Source organism: Cryptomeria japonica, unplaced genomic scaffold (assembly GCF_030272615.1).
Source record: "Cryptomeria japonica unplaced genomic scaffold, Sugi_1.0 HiC_scaffold_116, whole genome shotgun sequence".
Lineage (NCBI taxonomy): Eukaryota > Viridiplantae > Streptophyta > Pinopsida > Cupressales > Cupressaceae > Cryptomeria > Cryptomeria japonica.
In genome coordinates this window covers 211,877-229,341 of record NW_026728938.1, presented here as the reverse complement: position 1 = coordinate 229,341, position 17,465 = coordinate 211,877, and the positions used below count along the sequence as shown (strand labels likewise).

Below are 17,465 nucleotides of genomic sequence, written 5' to 3'. Positions count from 1 at the left end.
TTAATATTCGTAATCGTATTCTCGGGGACCGACAAACCATCTCCTTAGGAGTAAACCCACCACCAAGAGTAGGTATAGAAACATTGACACCCTAATCCTCTGCAGGCCCGTCCAAATCAATCTGAGAGGCATTCGGTCGCTTAGAATAATTCTCATTGACATTGTTAAATACTTTGGTTTTGTCAATAGCTCTTGACATAGAAACGCTGGCCACTCTTTTAACCTTCACATCAGAACTACCGTCCACCAAATTAGGGACATGTTCAGGGTCATCCTCCTCGTTAGATAAAATAATTTATTTTCTGCTAGTACGGTTAGGGATTTTAGACGATGAGGGTCCTTGTTTGTTATAAATGTGAAAGACTTCGTTCCCATCGAAGTCCACCTCTTCATCAGAAGAGATTTCCCCATAATGAATATGGACATTCTTCTTGTATTCTATACTAGTTTTAGCACTCGTATTCCTCTCGACATGGATAGTCTTGGCATACTTCATAATCAACGGGAATAAGCCCTCATGGAGAACAAGGGAGGATGCACATTTCTCGTGAGCCCTAATGCTATTATTCAATGATGAGACCAAATAAAAGGCCAAGGAAATGCACTTGTGATGCCGAAAATGATTAATAATGACAAAGTGATAGCTAAGTAAGCTACAGAATTCACCATCAACGGTGAGGCGGCGCACGATAACCTCTGAGACCTCGTACCATGGCTTTGAAAGTGATTTTTTCTCCCACCCAACATTATTATTCTTTCTCACCTTCTCCCTTTCCTTCGGCGGGAAAAAGGTTTTCATCGCCACCATCGCACATTTCTTATGCTTGTAGAATTTGGTGCCCTTGTTCAGAATTTTGGACACCTTAGCCACCATCTCCTCATTAACCTCCAACTCCATACCATAGACACAGATAAAACCATCCTTCCACCCATTAAGAAAGGCCTTAGTAACAAGGGCATCCACACCATGAAGCATCTCGATATAACTAGTCAAAACTCCTACCGAAAGTTCTTTCCATACTGCTTCCTTATTTCGTCATTTTTCGCAGACTATGGGATCCAAACGGTTCCTATCTCCCCTAATATTAAAAAATACTAATTCTCAACAACCTGCAACACAAACAGAGTTGACCTAAACCATATAAAAACAATTAAAAAAGCCACCAGAAAGTTCATCTTTCCCCTCATAAAAGAAGTCTTGCCCAGGACACTTTGGAAGATGTCATTCTCCATCATTTCCAAAAACCCCTTGAGCTTCGCACGCATCATAATCATTACGGAGTATGTTAAGAAGATCCACTGGGATCTTATCATAAATGTTCCAAAGTTTCCTACTTGCCAAGTCGGCCCCAATGTTGACCTAAATATCCGCAACCTTATTACCTTCATGGTAGACATGTGAAATGTTAAATTCATAGAAGCCCCTGAGAGGAATTAGGCTATCTTGAATAATATGTTTAATCGACCAAATAGGAGAGGAGGAAGTCGTTAAACAATGATGTTTAGGGAGTCACACTCCAACCAGACCCTTCTCAAACCTTTCTCTTTGGCCAATTTGATATTGGTATAAATTGTGAAGGCCTCATTAAAGTGATTTGTCTGGGTACCCAAAGAGAGGGCCATTGTCGAGACCATCCTGCCATTGTTATCACGCACCACTTCCCCACATCCAGCAGGTCTGGGATTCCCATTCGCCACACCATCAATTAATGTTACTTTAGGTCCAATATTTTTTTTAAATGTTATAAAAATTGATTAACAAGATATGAGAAAGAGTTTATTGAATTAATAGATAGAGAGAAAAATCAATCCAATGTCATTTCTTTCAATGAAATGGAAAATATTTTTGCAGGAAGAGCATCATCAAGAATCAAGACAATAGATAAAGTAGTAAATGTTGTCAAGTGACTGCTAAGATCAACTTTCCCATTGGACTTCTCAAAACATGGTACCTCTGTTTGCTTTGAGATGGGATTCTTTAGGACGGTATATGAAAGTAGTCCACGTGTGCAATATGGTGGAAGAGTTAGTTGGGATTAGGTTTGGCTTGTGCTAGCCAATTATTCAGATGTCCAAATCTCTACTACGATACATAATTTATAAGGATTATTTCCATAAAAAAATAAAGCAACTGAATAATTGTAGTGCTCTATTGTATTTAAGTTAAGAGTGTAAAATTATCCCTTTCCCAATTGAATGATCCTTCTTCCTTTCTAGCTATACATTGAATAATAAATAAATATTTTCCAGCATCTATATCCATTGCGACAAGAATCTTCGATAGAAAAATAATAATAATAAGTAAAGAAAAATGAAATGGCATTATACTAGAATACATTATTTTCATGACCCAAAATAGTAAATTAATGGATACTAAGCGATTGGAGCTAGTTAAATGCCTTGCTGAAGGAGTAATTACCAAAATAAAAGAAAAAAGAGAAAAGAGGAGACTATGTTTAAACTGGTTCAATTTAAAACTTCCTAATAGTATCCTCATGTGGCATACATTGCCAAGCACTAAGAAAGAATTTTTTATATCATTGTAGATCTAAATGCATCTCACCTTAGGTGGTTAATTGGGTCAATGGAGATGGAAAAATCCTTTACAAAGGCTACACATTATCTAGTAAGCACAATAGTTTTAAAAGATAATAAATAAATAATAAGAATGAAATTAGAACAAGAATTTAATCGAATGTAAATGCACTCCACTCATCACCTTTGTCGCCCAATTGAATAAACTAAGAAAATATAAGCAAAGCTACTAGTTTAGATGTTGTCCAATGCCCTTAGAAACTATATGAATAGCATGTTGGACACCTTATCCACCATCTCCTCATCAACCTCCAGCTCCATACCATAGACACAAAGCACACCATACTTCCACCCATGAACAAAGGCCTCGGTAACAAGGGCATCCGCACCATGAAGCGTCTCGATATAACTAGTAAAAACACTTATCGAAAGTTCTTTGCATACTGCTTCCTTGTTTCATCATTTTTCATAGACTATGGGCTCCAAACGGTTCCTATCTCGCCCAATCTTGGAAAATATCGATTCTCAACAACCTGCAACACAAACAGAGTTGAGCTAAACAAAAACAATCAAAAACGCCACCAGAAAGTTTGACTTTCCCCTCATAGAAGAAGTCTTGCCGAGGACACTTTGGAAGACGTCATTCTCCATCATTTCCGAAAGCCCCTTGAGCTTCGCACGCATCATGATCATTACGGAGTAGGTTAAGAAGATTCTCTGGGATCCGATCATAAATGTTCCGAACTTTCATACTTGGCAAGTCGACGGCCCCAATGTTGGCCTAAATATCGGCAACCTTATTACCTTCATGATAGACATGTGAAATGTTAAATTCGTAGAATCCCCTGAGAAGCATTAGGCTATCTTCAATAATATGTTTAATCGACCAACTAGGGGAGGAGGAAGTTTCTAAACAATTAATGATGTTTAGGGAGTCACACTCCAAGAAGACCCTTCTCAAACCTTTCTCTTTGGCCAATTTGATATTGGTATACGTTGTGAAGGCCTCACTAAAGTGGTTTGTCTAGGTACCCAAAGAGAGGGCCACCATCGAGCCCATCCTGCCATTATTATCACGCACCACTCCCCCATATCTAGTAGGTCCGGGATTCCCCTTCGCTGCACCATCAATTAATGTTACTTTAGGTCCAATATTTTTTTTAAACGTTATAAAAATTGATTAACAAGATATGAGAAAGAGTTTATTGAATTAATAGATAAAGGGAAAAATCAATCCAATGTCATTTGTTTCAATGAAATGAAAAAGATTTTTTCAGGAAGAGAATCCTCAAGAATCAAGCCAATAGATAAAGTAGTAAATGTTGTCAAGTGAGTGCTAAGATCAACTTTCCCATTGGACTTCTCGAAACATGGTACCTCTATGTGCTTTGAGATGGGATTCTTTAGGACGGTATATGAAAGTAGTCTACGTGTGCAATATGATGGAAGAGTTAGTTGGGATTAGGTTTGGCCTGTGCCGGCCAATTATTGAGATGTCCACATCTCTACTATGATACATGATTTATAAGGAGTGCTTCCATAAAATAGTAAACCAACCGAATAATTGTAGTGCTCTATTGTATTTAAGTTAAGAGTGTAAAATTATCCCTTTCCCAATTGAATGATCCTTCTTCCTTTCTAGCTATACATTGAATAATAAATAAATATTTTCCAGCATCTATATCCGTTGCAACAAGAATCTTCGATAGAAAAATAATGATAATAATAATAATAATAATAATTAAAGAAAAATGAAATGGCATTATACTAGAATACATTATTTTCATGACCCAAAATAGTAAATTAATGGATACAAAGCAATTGTAGCTAGTTAAATGCCTTGCTGAAGGAGTAATTACCAAAATAAAATAAAAAAAGAAAAGAGGAGGCTCTGTTTAAACTGGTTCAATCTAAAACTTCCTAATATTATCCTCGTGTGACATACATTGTCGAGCATTGAGAAACATAGAATTTTTTATATCGCTTGTAGCTCTAAATGCATCTCACCTTAGGTGGTTGATCGGGTCGAGGGAGATGGAAAAATCCTTAACAAAGGTTGCACATTATCTAGTTAGCACAATAGTTTTACAAGATAATAAATAAATAATAAGAATGAAATTAGAACAAGAATTTAATCAAATGTAAATGCACTCCACTCTTCACCTTCATCGCCCAATTGAATAAACTAAGAAAATATAAGCTAAGATGTTAGTTTAGATGTTGTCCAATGCCCTTAGAAACTATATGAATAGCATATTGGGCCGCCATCCCTCCTCTTACCCTCCTTGCATTGTCAAGGTGAAATAAGTATGAGGTTGATTTAATAATTATTTTAAATTTATATGTTTTATTTATTATTCATTGTGTGTTTCTTACTTGTTAATGCTTTATCAATTGTAAACTATGTAATACTACGAATACTTTTTCCTTGGAATATATAATTAGTTCTCTCTCCCTCTATATTAAGGATATTTTTTAAGAAATTATTGTTTATTTAAATAAATATAATAATATCTATTTAAGAATTATCTCAACCAATATTTTATTCATCTGAGAAGTTTTTTGGCTATCTAAAAATCTAATAAGTGTCAACTCTCTCAAATAATTGATTTTAGTATCCTTTGTGTTCATTGGACTATAATAATACGTAAGTAGACACTGCAACATAGATCATGTGAAATTGAAATTAACATGTTAGGATTTACAAAGTGAAAGAGTGAAGATACTATGATTTTTTGTAGGCAATCAAAACTTTTCTCAATAATTGTTTTATTATGTTGTAGTCCACTAATATTTTAATTTTTTAGGTCACGAAAAAAAGTTCCAAAACCTAATGCAATCCTATTAAAATGTTGAAAACAAGTAATCATGTCACATTATCAATGGCTGAAAATTGATGTGTGGTCTAACATCCATACTCTGAAGCACAAATACATTACATAATTTAATTTTATTATCTAAGGTGCGTTGTAGTGTAGTAGCAACCTTTCAAATGAGAGGCCCCGATTCACCATCAATAAGTTTTCTATATAAGATTTGTGTAAGATGTCATCGAATGCACTATAAAGCATTGATAGGTAATCGTGAATCGTGATATAGGCATAGCCTTAAATATTAGCACTTTTAAATAAATTGCAAAGGCTCCAAAATGATATTCTTAATTCTCGAGAACTCGTCTTCTCTAGTAGAAAATTATACAATAGTAATTGTGAGAAAATTAGAGAGACCTTCTTAGCAACAACCTTACCTTATATATAGGCTACATTAAATTGTGTTTGATCTTAGTAATGTGAAATGCGGACATGATTGAAAATAAGTATTATTTGAATGTATAAATCACAGACACGGATCTTAAAGTTAAATACCATTAAAAATATTCATAGGCATACAATAATTTATTTTACACTTAAGACTTGAAGAAAAGATAAGACCATTACAAATGCTTTATAATTATATAAATTCTCTTGTCGTTGTTTTAACACGCAATTTATATTTTGATAATCAATTATCGCACCTTCATTTCCATGCCAAAATAACACACATAGTGTAGCATATCATAAGGAACCATAAATGAAGGTCCCCGAGAACAACAGGGGCCAAACAATTTTACTGAAAATAAGCAGCTACGAAGATGAAAATTTACATGATTCGCATATCGGACAGTGCAATAGGCAGACGCAGGAGACGAGATCACATATTGCATTCGAAGGACAGAGGAAGAGGAAATGAGAGAGACAGAAAAAGAGAAGAAGAAGAATTAGAAGAGGGAGATGATGATTTAAAGAGAATCACACTTAGTGGGCTTGAAAGAGAGCGTGTTCTGAGCATTGTTGTAAAGGATATGGAAGTTTTGCTGCTGTATGTTTCCGAAGATGGAAGGATTCCCCGATGGTTCACCCAACATTGCCAGGCACAAGAGATTTTCAGATGCCTGAATGAAAAAGTTGTCTGCCGGAAGCTCGTAATCCACGCCGCCTTTGAAGTTGAAGACGAGGGTTGGCAAGGTGAGGTGAGCGGATGATGTGTGGTAACAAAGATCCAAACCTGTAGAAGACCCGTCTACAGGAGTGAGATCAATGGCGGACTGAATTGCTTCCTTAAGAGGAGAGTAGGCAGCCTGGTCCAGAATGGTAACAGTGGTTCCGGAGTCGATGATCATACCTCCGCTGCCGTCGGATTGCAGATCGAAAGTTCCAGGAGGAATATCTAGTGCCTTACCATTGAGGGTGATTCCTGTAATAGGAATGTACCAGAAAGTGGGAATGATACTGCTCTTGATGAGTGGGAGAGTCTTGGCTCCTCCGCTCAAGGAAGCACCCTCGCCGAAAAAGAGGGGGCTGGTTTGTGAAGAAGAGTCGGTGATGGGCAAAAGACAGTAAGAGAACATGTTCTCTGCTTTGGAACCCAGCTGTGAGATAAGGGAGAGACCACCTCTTCCCAGTCCCACAAGGCCACCACCCTGAGAGAATCCTTGTCCTTCGTTGTCATACCCGCATCCAAATGCAATGCCTTTAACCTTGCTGCTCCCAATTGACAATGTCTCGTAAGCCAGGTCGCCGCTGGTGAAGGAACCATCGCCATACTGATACATAAAGGTACAATCTGGATTGCATCCGGTTTGTGTACTCCCCAAGGCGTCACAAAGAGAATCACCGCAGGGAATTGTGGAAAATGTGGGGGACTTGGAGGGGTCGAAGATTGGCGTAGGCTGAGAGAAGCAGTCCTTGCAAGGCTTGCACTGAGTCCAAATCAGATCGCTCCCCGTGTCCACAATCGCTTCGAAGCTCACAGAGGGCGTTCCCAGTGCAACGCTCATCAGAAATTCTCCATCCCCTACTTCAACGGGCGTTTCAGCGTCTAATTGCCCTCTTATCAATGCCTCTATCTTCTTCATTCGCTTCTTACTTCGATCCACAGCCAAACCCAATCTCTCAGAAAAACCCAACTCTCTCTCTGATCTGCGCGTCATATTCACCCTTATTTTTACATTTTCATCGCTGCTAGACTTCGGCCAACCACTAAACAGTCTGTCCGAAGAACATGATATCGTTGGAATAGTAAAGCACATCAAGACCACAAAACCCAACAGCTTTGAACGCCCCATTTCTCTTTTTCTTTTCTAAACCTCGAAACCTTTTTCTGCTCTCATCTACTCCACTCCATGCAATATATATACACAGAGAGAGTGAGAAGGAGCCTTAAATCAAAATCAACAGATTCCCCGACGTGTCCACATAACAATATCGATCCTCTTAGAAGGATAGACGAATTTATTTAATTTCCCCTTCTCTATCTCTGCCCGTCTGGAATTGTTCTAGAAGTAGAATAGACTGCTGCAATTCGAAGTGAATCGTATTTTTTTCTGTCCATACCTTCACTAAGTATTTCCGTACACTTAACTCGTAATCCAATTCCTTCTTCCCATTGAATTTTGTGGACCCATTCAGATCGAAATTCCAAAACGTGTTGTAACCGGAGGGTTAGTTTTCTAAAAATATTTAAAATTAGTTTACACATAATTATTCTTAGTCGGTTTATCCCGCTTTCCAACTTATTCTCATTCTTGTTTATCTCATTCTTAAATTTTGCTCTAATTAGTTTATTCATTTTTAAGATTTAGAGATTTTACTTGTACAAAAGTGTTATATTCAATGCTCTATTATGTATTCACATTACCGTAACCTGTCATAAAGTTCTATTCAAGGATTTATACCAGAAAGAAAAAGTACATGAAAGTTAATGTAATCTATGTGGTTGAACATCCACATATATAAATCATCTAAATTGAATTTTATTTTTATTCTCGTTCTTATTTATCTTATTTCTCAATTTTACTTGTGCAGAAGTGTTATATGCAATGTTCTATTATATATTCACATTGCCATATCCTATCATAAGGTTTTGCTCAAGGATTTATACCAGAAGGAAAAAGTAGATAAAAGTTAGCGTAATCTATGTGGTTGAACATGCAAGTATATAAATCATCTAAATTGAATTTAAGAATCCATCTTTTAAGAATTGGGTATGTAGTTGTATCAGTGATAAGCATGAAAGTCATGTCAACTAGGGATCACTCCCCATGTCCACGATTGTTTTATGTCAAATCCATAGATATGCGTAAGTTCTATATGTGTGAATATAAATTCTTCCCTAACATTTGATCTAATAAATCTCACTTTTCGTCAATTTACCTTGAAGTTAACTCTTCACTGATTGTCAAGTATTCGCAATAGTTAAAATCACATTAGGGAGCTTGGTAGATCACTAGGGTCAAGTTCTCCTAGGTTATCCTTCGGAATGGTCGGCTTCACGAGCCTGGCCAATTTAGGTAAATGGAAAAGAAGCATGCAAATTTCCCAAGATGAAAACTTTGATGGAGATAGATTCATCTTGGTGCTCCAACCAAAAGCGTTTCTATGATAAATGTTTCATTTATGCAAATTCGTATTCAATGAATTCTCAAAGCGACTGCATGTTAAATAAATGCACATTGAATTCTTTCAAAAACCAAAATGTTCAATAAATCACATAAAACAGGTACTAAATGTAATTATGATAGAATAAAAGGTTTGGAGTTAAAAAATTCGAATTTAAAATGCTAAATCTCAAGGGTCAGTATTGTATGATGCAATATTGATTGGACACCCCATTATTGACCAGTAACAGAAAAAAGGCTAATACTTATGTAGAGAATAAATGCCTAGACATTGAGGTGTGGATGGAGAATAATCTAATAATAAATGTGATACATACGAATGTGTGCATGAATCCACGGGATAAGATAGAATATAAGGGGGTGTATGTAAATTAATAAGGGTGGCTAATTAGAGAATGGGCCAAGATTTCGACAAGATTGCATCATTTCTTGATATATGTTTGAATTAATCCATCCTCTAATAATATACCCAAAACTAAGCATAGTTTCACTAGATTAAAATATTTTACCATTATGTTTTGACCATACATTGACGTGCATGTGAATCCTAAAATAGTAATACATCTCAAAGCATATGGAATGTGGAATATATCGTTTAAATTAGATGCTTGGACGTCAAATAATAGTTAATATAGATAGAGTAATGGACCTTGGCACATACTAGCATGTGATACTCATTCTTTACATTTGAATCCTTCATGAGAGCCTAAAAAATAGAGAAATTATGTATAGTGAGTAGCTTATATCTCAAGAATTAAATAGACATCAATAAAATACGTGAACCTATTTAACAATCTAGAAGATTAAGAAATATGAAAATGAGTAGTAAGTTTAGGGGTATCTACATGTGCAAAAGGTTCTGTGACGTAGTGCCCTATGGTATATTGATACTACCACATCCTATCATATAAAAGCTTTATTTAGAAATGGTGATTGCATGCTTCATATGAGAGAAATTATAGAAGAGGGAAAATAGTACATGAATTTATTATGCCGAAGGCGTCTCTTATATGAATTGGATGAGTTGTTTTTGGGCATCAACGATTGTGAGTAAAGGAGACAGCATTGCAAGACGATTGGGAATATTGGAGCTGTCCGCTGTCCATTAGTTTTATTCTTCATTTTTTGTCAGAATGTGTGCACTGCCCATCATCTCTCGATCTTCTCATTTTACCACTATCTCTCCTCTTGCAGTCACGATCAGATGAGATTTTTTCGAAAATTCTACTCCTCCATTAATGCAAACATAGTACTCTCAAATATTTGAGCTCTCACAATCTAAATTTTAGGGTTCCTACCACTTGTTCCGTGTGCCTCTTTAATAATTCATAAATGTCATTATTTTCTTATTTTTTATTTCTATACAATTTAGTTGTTGCACGGTTTTCCATGATAAGTGAATGGTGGGACCTTTTTTAATTACTAAGTACACTCAACCTTTATGTTTCCATTTGTCTAAATCAAACCATCTAGTAATTCCGAAACCCTAAAAAAGTTGTATGGGTTTTATAGACACTTCAAAATTTGCTATGTTTGTATGTGTTAAAATGACTATGTTAGTGGGTTTTAAGTTATTTACTTATTATTCTGTTAATGTATTATATATAATAATAATATTATTGAATAGAAACATATTTGTTTAAATAGTTCAAGTAATTTATGGTGAAAATGTAAATAGAATAGAATAATTTTTTATTTTCAAATAGAAATAAACTATACAAATCATGTAAATTGTATTAGTATTATTGTAATATTATCATAAAAACTCAACCTTCAAGGACCCAACAAAAAAACAGATGCGAACCAACCCATAAAAACCAGGGAAAAGCAGCCCCATAGAACAACAGACAAGAACAATACAGAATTTCTACATAACAAAACTACAACACTTTGACCAATTTGTCATTCTTCTAAATGACATCCTCATTGATTTTCTGAACTTTCTTAATGATGTTGTCAACATGGGTCACACCCTTATCTTTTCTATGGAGCCTCGTCGCTGGACCAAGTAGGGGCTTCTCTTTCGTATCCAGATCCGCATCCACATCCTCTGAGGGAGCCCTAAGTTTCTTACAGGTACCAGCATTCACAACCTTAGCTTTCTTCACCATCTCAATGCTACCAGTGGGGCACTTGCCCTGAGAAATATAATGAAGAACTTCAGCCTATTCATTGAGTCTACGTAGACCAATGCTAGTATTGTTCATGGCAGACATACTCACCTCCACCACCACACTCAAACTATGCTGATGTTTATAAGTCATTTTCCAAAGCCTTAATGTGCTCTTCATGTTCCTCCTTAAGGTCTTTAATACCATTAGCCAGGGTATGCGTATTCGAGACCTAGTACTGTCGAGGTCCCCATTAGTGGATTGGCCTTCTCTTTGAGATTATTAATCTCTTGAAAAATCTAGGTGAATTGGGCATTTTGGTTATCCTTTAAATTCCTCAAGTTAATATTCGTAATCGTATTCTCAGGGACCGACAAACCATCTCCTTAGGAGTAAACCCACCACCAAGAGTAGGTATAGAAACATTGACACCCTAATCCTCCGCAGGCCCGTCCAAATCAATCTGAGAGGCATTCGGTCGCTTAGAATAATTCTCGTTGACATTGTTAAATACTTTGGTTTTTTCAATAGCTCTTGACATAGAAACGCTGGCCACTCTTTTAACCTTCACATCAGAACTACCGTCCACCGAATTAGGGACATGTTCAGGGTCATCCTCCTCGTTAGATAAAATAATTTATTTTCTGCTAGTACGGTTAGGGATTTTAGACGATGAGGGTCCTTGTTTGTTATAAATGTGAAAGACTTCATTCCCATCGAAGTCCACCTCTTCATCAGAAGAGATTTCCCCATAATGAATATGGACATTCTTCTTGTATTCTATACCAGTTTTAGCACTCGTATTCCTCTCGACATGGATAGTCTTGGCATACTTCATAATCAACGGGAATAAGCCCTCATGGAGAACAAGGGAGGATGCACATTTCTCGTGAGCCCTAATTCTATTATTCAATGATGAGACCAAATAAAAGGCCAAGGAAATGCACTTGTGATGCTGAAAATGATTAATAATGACAAAGTGATAGCTAAGTAAGCTACAAAATTTACCATCAACGGTGAGGCGGCGCACGATAACCTCTGAGACCTCCTACCATGGCTTTGAAAGTGATTTTTTCTCCCACCCAACATTATTATTCTTTCTCACCTTCTCCCCTTCCTTCGGCAGGAAAAAGGTTTTCATCGCCACCATCGCACATTTCTTATGCTTGTAGAATTTGGTGCCCTTGTTCAGAATTTTGGACACCTTAGCCACCATCTCCTCATTAACCTCCAGCTCCATACCATAGACACAGATAAAACCATCCTTCCACCCATTAAGAAAGGCCTCAGTAACAAGGGCATCCACACCATGAAGCATCTCGATATAACTAGTCAAAACTCCTACCGAAAGTTCTTTCCATACTGCTTCCTTATTTCGTCATTTTTCGCAGACTATGGGATCCAAACGGTTCCTATCTCCCCTAATATTAAAAAATACTAATTCTCAACAACCTACAACACAAACAGAGTTGACCTAAACCATATAAAAACAATTAAAAAAGCCACCAGAAAGTTCATCTTTCCCCTCATAAAAGAAGTCTTGCCTAGGACACTTTGGAAGATGTCATTCTCCATCATTTCCAAAAACCCCTTGATCTTCGCACGCATCATAATCATTACGGAGTAGGTTAAGAAGATCCACTGGGAACTTATCATAAATGTTCCAAAGTTTCCTACTTGGCAAGTCGGCCCCAATGTTGGCCTAAATATCCGCAACCTTATTACCTTCATGGTAGACATGTGAAATGTTAAATTCATAGAAGCCCCTGAGAGGAATTAGGCTATCTTGAATAATATGTTTAATCGACCAAATAGGAGAGGAGGAAGTCATTAAAGAATGATGTTTAGGGAGTCACACTCCAACCAGACCCTTCTCAAACCTTTCTCTTTGGCCAATTTGATATTGGTATAAATTGTGAAGGCCTCATTAAAGTGATTTGTCTGGGTACCCAAAGAGAGGGCCATTGTCGAGACCATCCTGCCATTGTTATCACGCACCACTTCCCCACATCTAGGAGGTCTGGGATTCCCATTTGCCACACCATCAATTAATGTTACTTTAGGTCCAATATTTTTTCTAAATGTTATAAAAATTGATTAACAAGATATGAGAAAGAGTTTATTGAATTAATAGATAGAGAGAAAAATCAATCCAATGTCATTTCTTTCAATGAAATGGAAAATATTTTTGCAGGAAGAGCATCATCAAGAATCCAGACAATAGATAAAGTAGTAAATGTTGTCAAGTGAGTGCTAAGATCAACTTTCCCATTGGACTTCTCAAAACATGGTACCTCTGTTTTCTTTGAGATGGGATTCTTTAGGACGGTATATGAAAGTAGTCCACGTGCGCAATATGGTGGAAGAGTTAGTTGGGATTAGGTTTGGCTTGTGCTAGCCAATTATTTAGATGTCCAAATCTCTACTACGATACATAATTTATGAGGATAATTTCCATAAAAAAATAAACCAACTGAATAATTGTAGTGCTCTATTGTATTTAAGTTAAGAGTGTAAAATTATCCCTTTCCCAATTGAATGATCCTTCTTCCTTTCTAGCTATACATTGAATAATAAATAAATATTTTCCAGCATCTATATCCATTGCGACAAGAATCTTCGATAGAAAAATAATAATAATAAGTAAAGAAAAATGAAATGGCATTATACTAGAATACATTATTTTCATGACCCAAAATAGTAAATTAATGGATACTAAGCGATTGGAGCTAGTTAAATGCCTTGCTGAAGGAGTAATTACCAAAATAAAAGAAAAAAGAGAAAAGAGGAGACTATGTTTAAACTGGTTCAATTTAAAACTTCCTAATAGTATCCTCATGTGGCATACATTGCCAAGCACTAAGAAAGAATTTTTTATATCATTGTAGATCTAAATGCATCTCACCTTAGGTGGTTAATCGGGTCAATGGAGATGGAAAAATCCTTTACAAAGGCTGCACATTATCTAGTAAGCACAATAGTTTTAAAAGATAATAAATAAATAATAAGAATGAAATTAGAACAAGAATTTAATCAAATGTAAATGCACTCCACTCATCACCTTTGTCGCCCAATTGAATAAACTAAGAAAATATAAGCTAAGCTACTAGTTTAGATGTTGTCCAATGCCCTTAGAAACTATATGAATAGCATGTTGGACACCTTATCCACCATCTCCTCATCAACCTCCAGCTCCATACCATAGACACAGAGCACACCATACTTCCACCCATGAACAAAGGCCTCGGTAACAAGGGCATCCGCACCATGAAGCGTCTCGATATAACTAGTAAAAACACTTATCGAAAGTTCTTTGCATACTGCTTCCTTATTTCATCATTTTTCATAGACTATGGGCTCCAAACGGTTCCTATCTCCCCCAATCTTGGAAAATACCGATTCTCAACAACCTGCAACACAAACAGAGTTGAGCTAAACAAAAACAATCAAAAACGCCACCAGAAAGTTTGACTTTCCCCTCATAGAAGAAGTCTTGCCGAGGACACTTTGGAAGACGTCATTCTCCATCATTTCCGAAAGCCCCTTGAGCTTCGCACGCATCATGATCATTACGGAGTAGGTTAAGAAGATCCTCTGGGATCCGATCATAAATGTTCCAAACTTTCCTACTTGGCAAGTCGGCCCCAATGTTGGCCTAAATATCGGCAACCTTATTACCTTCACGATAGACATGTGAAATGTTAAATTCGTAGAATCCCCTGAGAAGCATTAGCCCATCTTCAATAATATGTTTAATCGACCAACTAGGGGAGGAGGAAGTTGTTAAACAATTAATGATGTTTAGGGAGTCACACTCCAAGAAGACCCTTCTCAAACCTTTGTCTTTGGCCAATTTGATATTGGTATACGTTGTGAAGGCCTCACTAAAGTGGTTTGTCTAGGTACCCAAAGAGAGGGCCACCATCGAGACCATCCTGCCATTATTATCACGCACCACTCCCCCATATCCAGCAGGTCCGGGATTCCCCTTCGCTGCACCATCAATTAATTTTACTTTAGGTCCAATATTTTTTTTTAAACGTTATAAAAATTGATTAACAAGATATGAGAAAGAGTTTATTGAATTAATAGATAAAGGTAAAAATCAATCCAATGTCATTTGTTTCAATGAAATGTAAAAGATTTTTGCAGGAAGAGAATCCTCAAGAATCAAGCCAATAGATAAAGTAGTAAATGTTGTCAAGTGAGTGCTAAGATCAACTTTCCCATTGGACTTCTCGAAACATGGTACCTCTATATGCTTTGAGATGGGATTCTTTAGGACGATATATGAAAGTAGTCTACGTGTGCAATATGATGGAAGAGTTAGTTGGGATTAGGTTTGGCCTGTGCCGGCCAATTATTCAAATGTCAACATCTCTACTATGATACATGATTTATAAGGAGTGCTTCCATAAAAAAGTAAACCAACCGAATAATTGTAGTGCTCTATTGTATTTAAGTTAAGAGTGTAAAATTATCCCTTTCCCAATTGAATGATCCTTCTTCCTTTCTAGCTATACATTGAATAATAAATAAATATTTTCCAGCATCTATATCCGTTGCAACAAGAATCTTCGATAGAAAAATAATAATAATAATAATAATAATAATAAGTAAAGAAAAATGAAATGGCATTATACTAGAATACATTATTTTGATGACCCAAAATAGTAAATTAATGGATACAAAGCAATTGTAGCTAGTTAAATGCCTTGCTGAAGGAATAATTACCAAAATAAAATAAAAAAAGAAAAGAGGAGGCTCTGTTTAAACTGGTTCAATCTAAAACTTCCTAATATTATCCTCGTGTGACATACATTGTCGAGCATTGAGAAACATAGAATTTTTTATATCGCTTGTAGCTCTAAATGCATCTCACCTTAGGTGGTTGATCGGGTCGAGGGAGATGGAAAAATCCTTAACAAAGGTTGCACATTAACTAGTTAGCACAATAGTTTTACAAGATAATAAATAAATAATAAGAATGAAATTAGAACAAGAATTTAATCAAATGTAAATGCACTCCACTCTTCACCTTCATCGCCCAATTGAATAAACTAAGAAAATATAAGCTAAGATGTTAGTTTAGATGTTGTCCAATGCCCTTAGAAACTATATGAATAGCATATTGGGCCGCCATCCCTCCTCTTACCCTCCTTGCATTGTCAAGGTGAAATAAGTATGAGGTTGATTTAATAATTATTTTAAATTTATATGTTTTATTTATTATTCATTGTGTGTTTCTTACCTGTTAATGCTTTATCAATTGTAAACTATGTAATACTACAAATACTTTTTCCTTGGAATATATAATTAGTTCTCTCTCCCTCTATATTAAGGATATTTTTTAAGAAATTATTGTTTATTTAAATAAATATAATAATATCTATTTAAGAATTATCTCAACCAATATTTTATTCATCTGAGAAGTTTTTTGGCTATCTAAAAATCTAATAAGTGTCAACTCTCTCAAATAATTGATTTTAGTATCCTTTGTGTTCATTGGACTATAATAATACGTAAGTAGACACTGCAACATAGATCATGTGAAATTGAAATTAACATGTTAGGATTTACAAGGTGAAAGAGTGAAGATACTATGATTTTTTGTAGGCAATCAAAACTTTTCTCAATAATTGTGTTATTATGTTGTAGTCCACTAATATTTTAATTTTTTAGGTCACGAAAAAAAGTTCCAAAACCTAATGCAATCCTATTAAAATGTTGAAAACAAGTAATCATGTCACATTATCAATGGCTGAAAATTGATGTGTGGTCTAACATCCATACTCTGAAGCACAAATACATTACATAATTTAATTTTATTATCTAAGGTGCGTTGTAGTGTAGTAGCAACCTTTCAAATGAGAGGCCCCGATTCACCATCAATAAGTTTTCTATATAAGATTTGTGTAAGATGTCATCGAATGCACTATAAAGCGTTGATAGGTAATCGTGAATCGTGATATAGGCATAGCCTTAAATATTAGCACTTTTAAATAAATTGCAAAGGCTCCAAAATGATATTCTTAATTCTCGAGAACTCGTCTTCTCTAGTAGAAAATTATACAATAGTAATTGTGAGAAAATTAGAGAGACCTTCTTAGCAACAACCTTACCTTATATATAGGCTACATTAAATTGTGTTTGATCTTAGTAATGTGAAATGCGGACATGATTGAAAATAAGTATTATTTGAATGTATAAATCACAGACACGGATCTTAAAGTTAAATACCATTAAAAATATTCATAGGCATACAATAATTTATTTTACACTTAAGACTTGAAGAAAAGATAAGACCATTACAAATGCTTTATAATTATATAAATTCTCTTGTCGTTGTTTTAACACGCAATTTATATTTTGATAATCAATTA

General features: G+C 35.7%; 1 protein-coding gene across 1 annotated transcript; it reads right to left on the bottom strand.

Annotated features, from left to right (window-relative positions):
• Positions 1-6,313: 6,313 nt before the first annotated feature.
• On the bottom strand, positions 6,314-7,639 carry LOC131865673 (aspartic proteinase nepenthesin-1-like). Its single transcript, XM_059215347.1, has one exon. The coding sequence runs from the start codon at positions 7,637-7,639 to the stop codon at positions 6,314-6,316; it is 1,326 nt and encodes a 441-aa protein (XP_059071330.1).
• Positions 7,640-17,465: the final 9,826 nt, after the last annotated feature.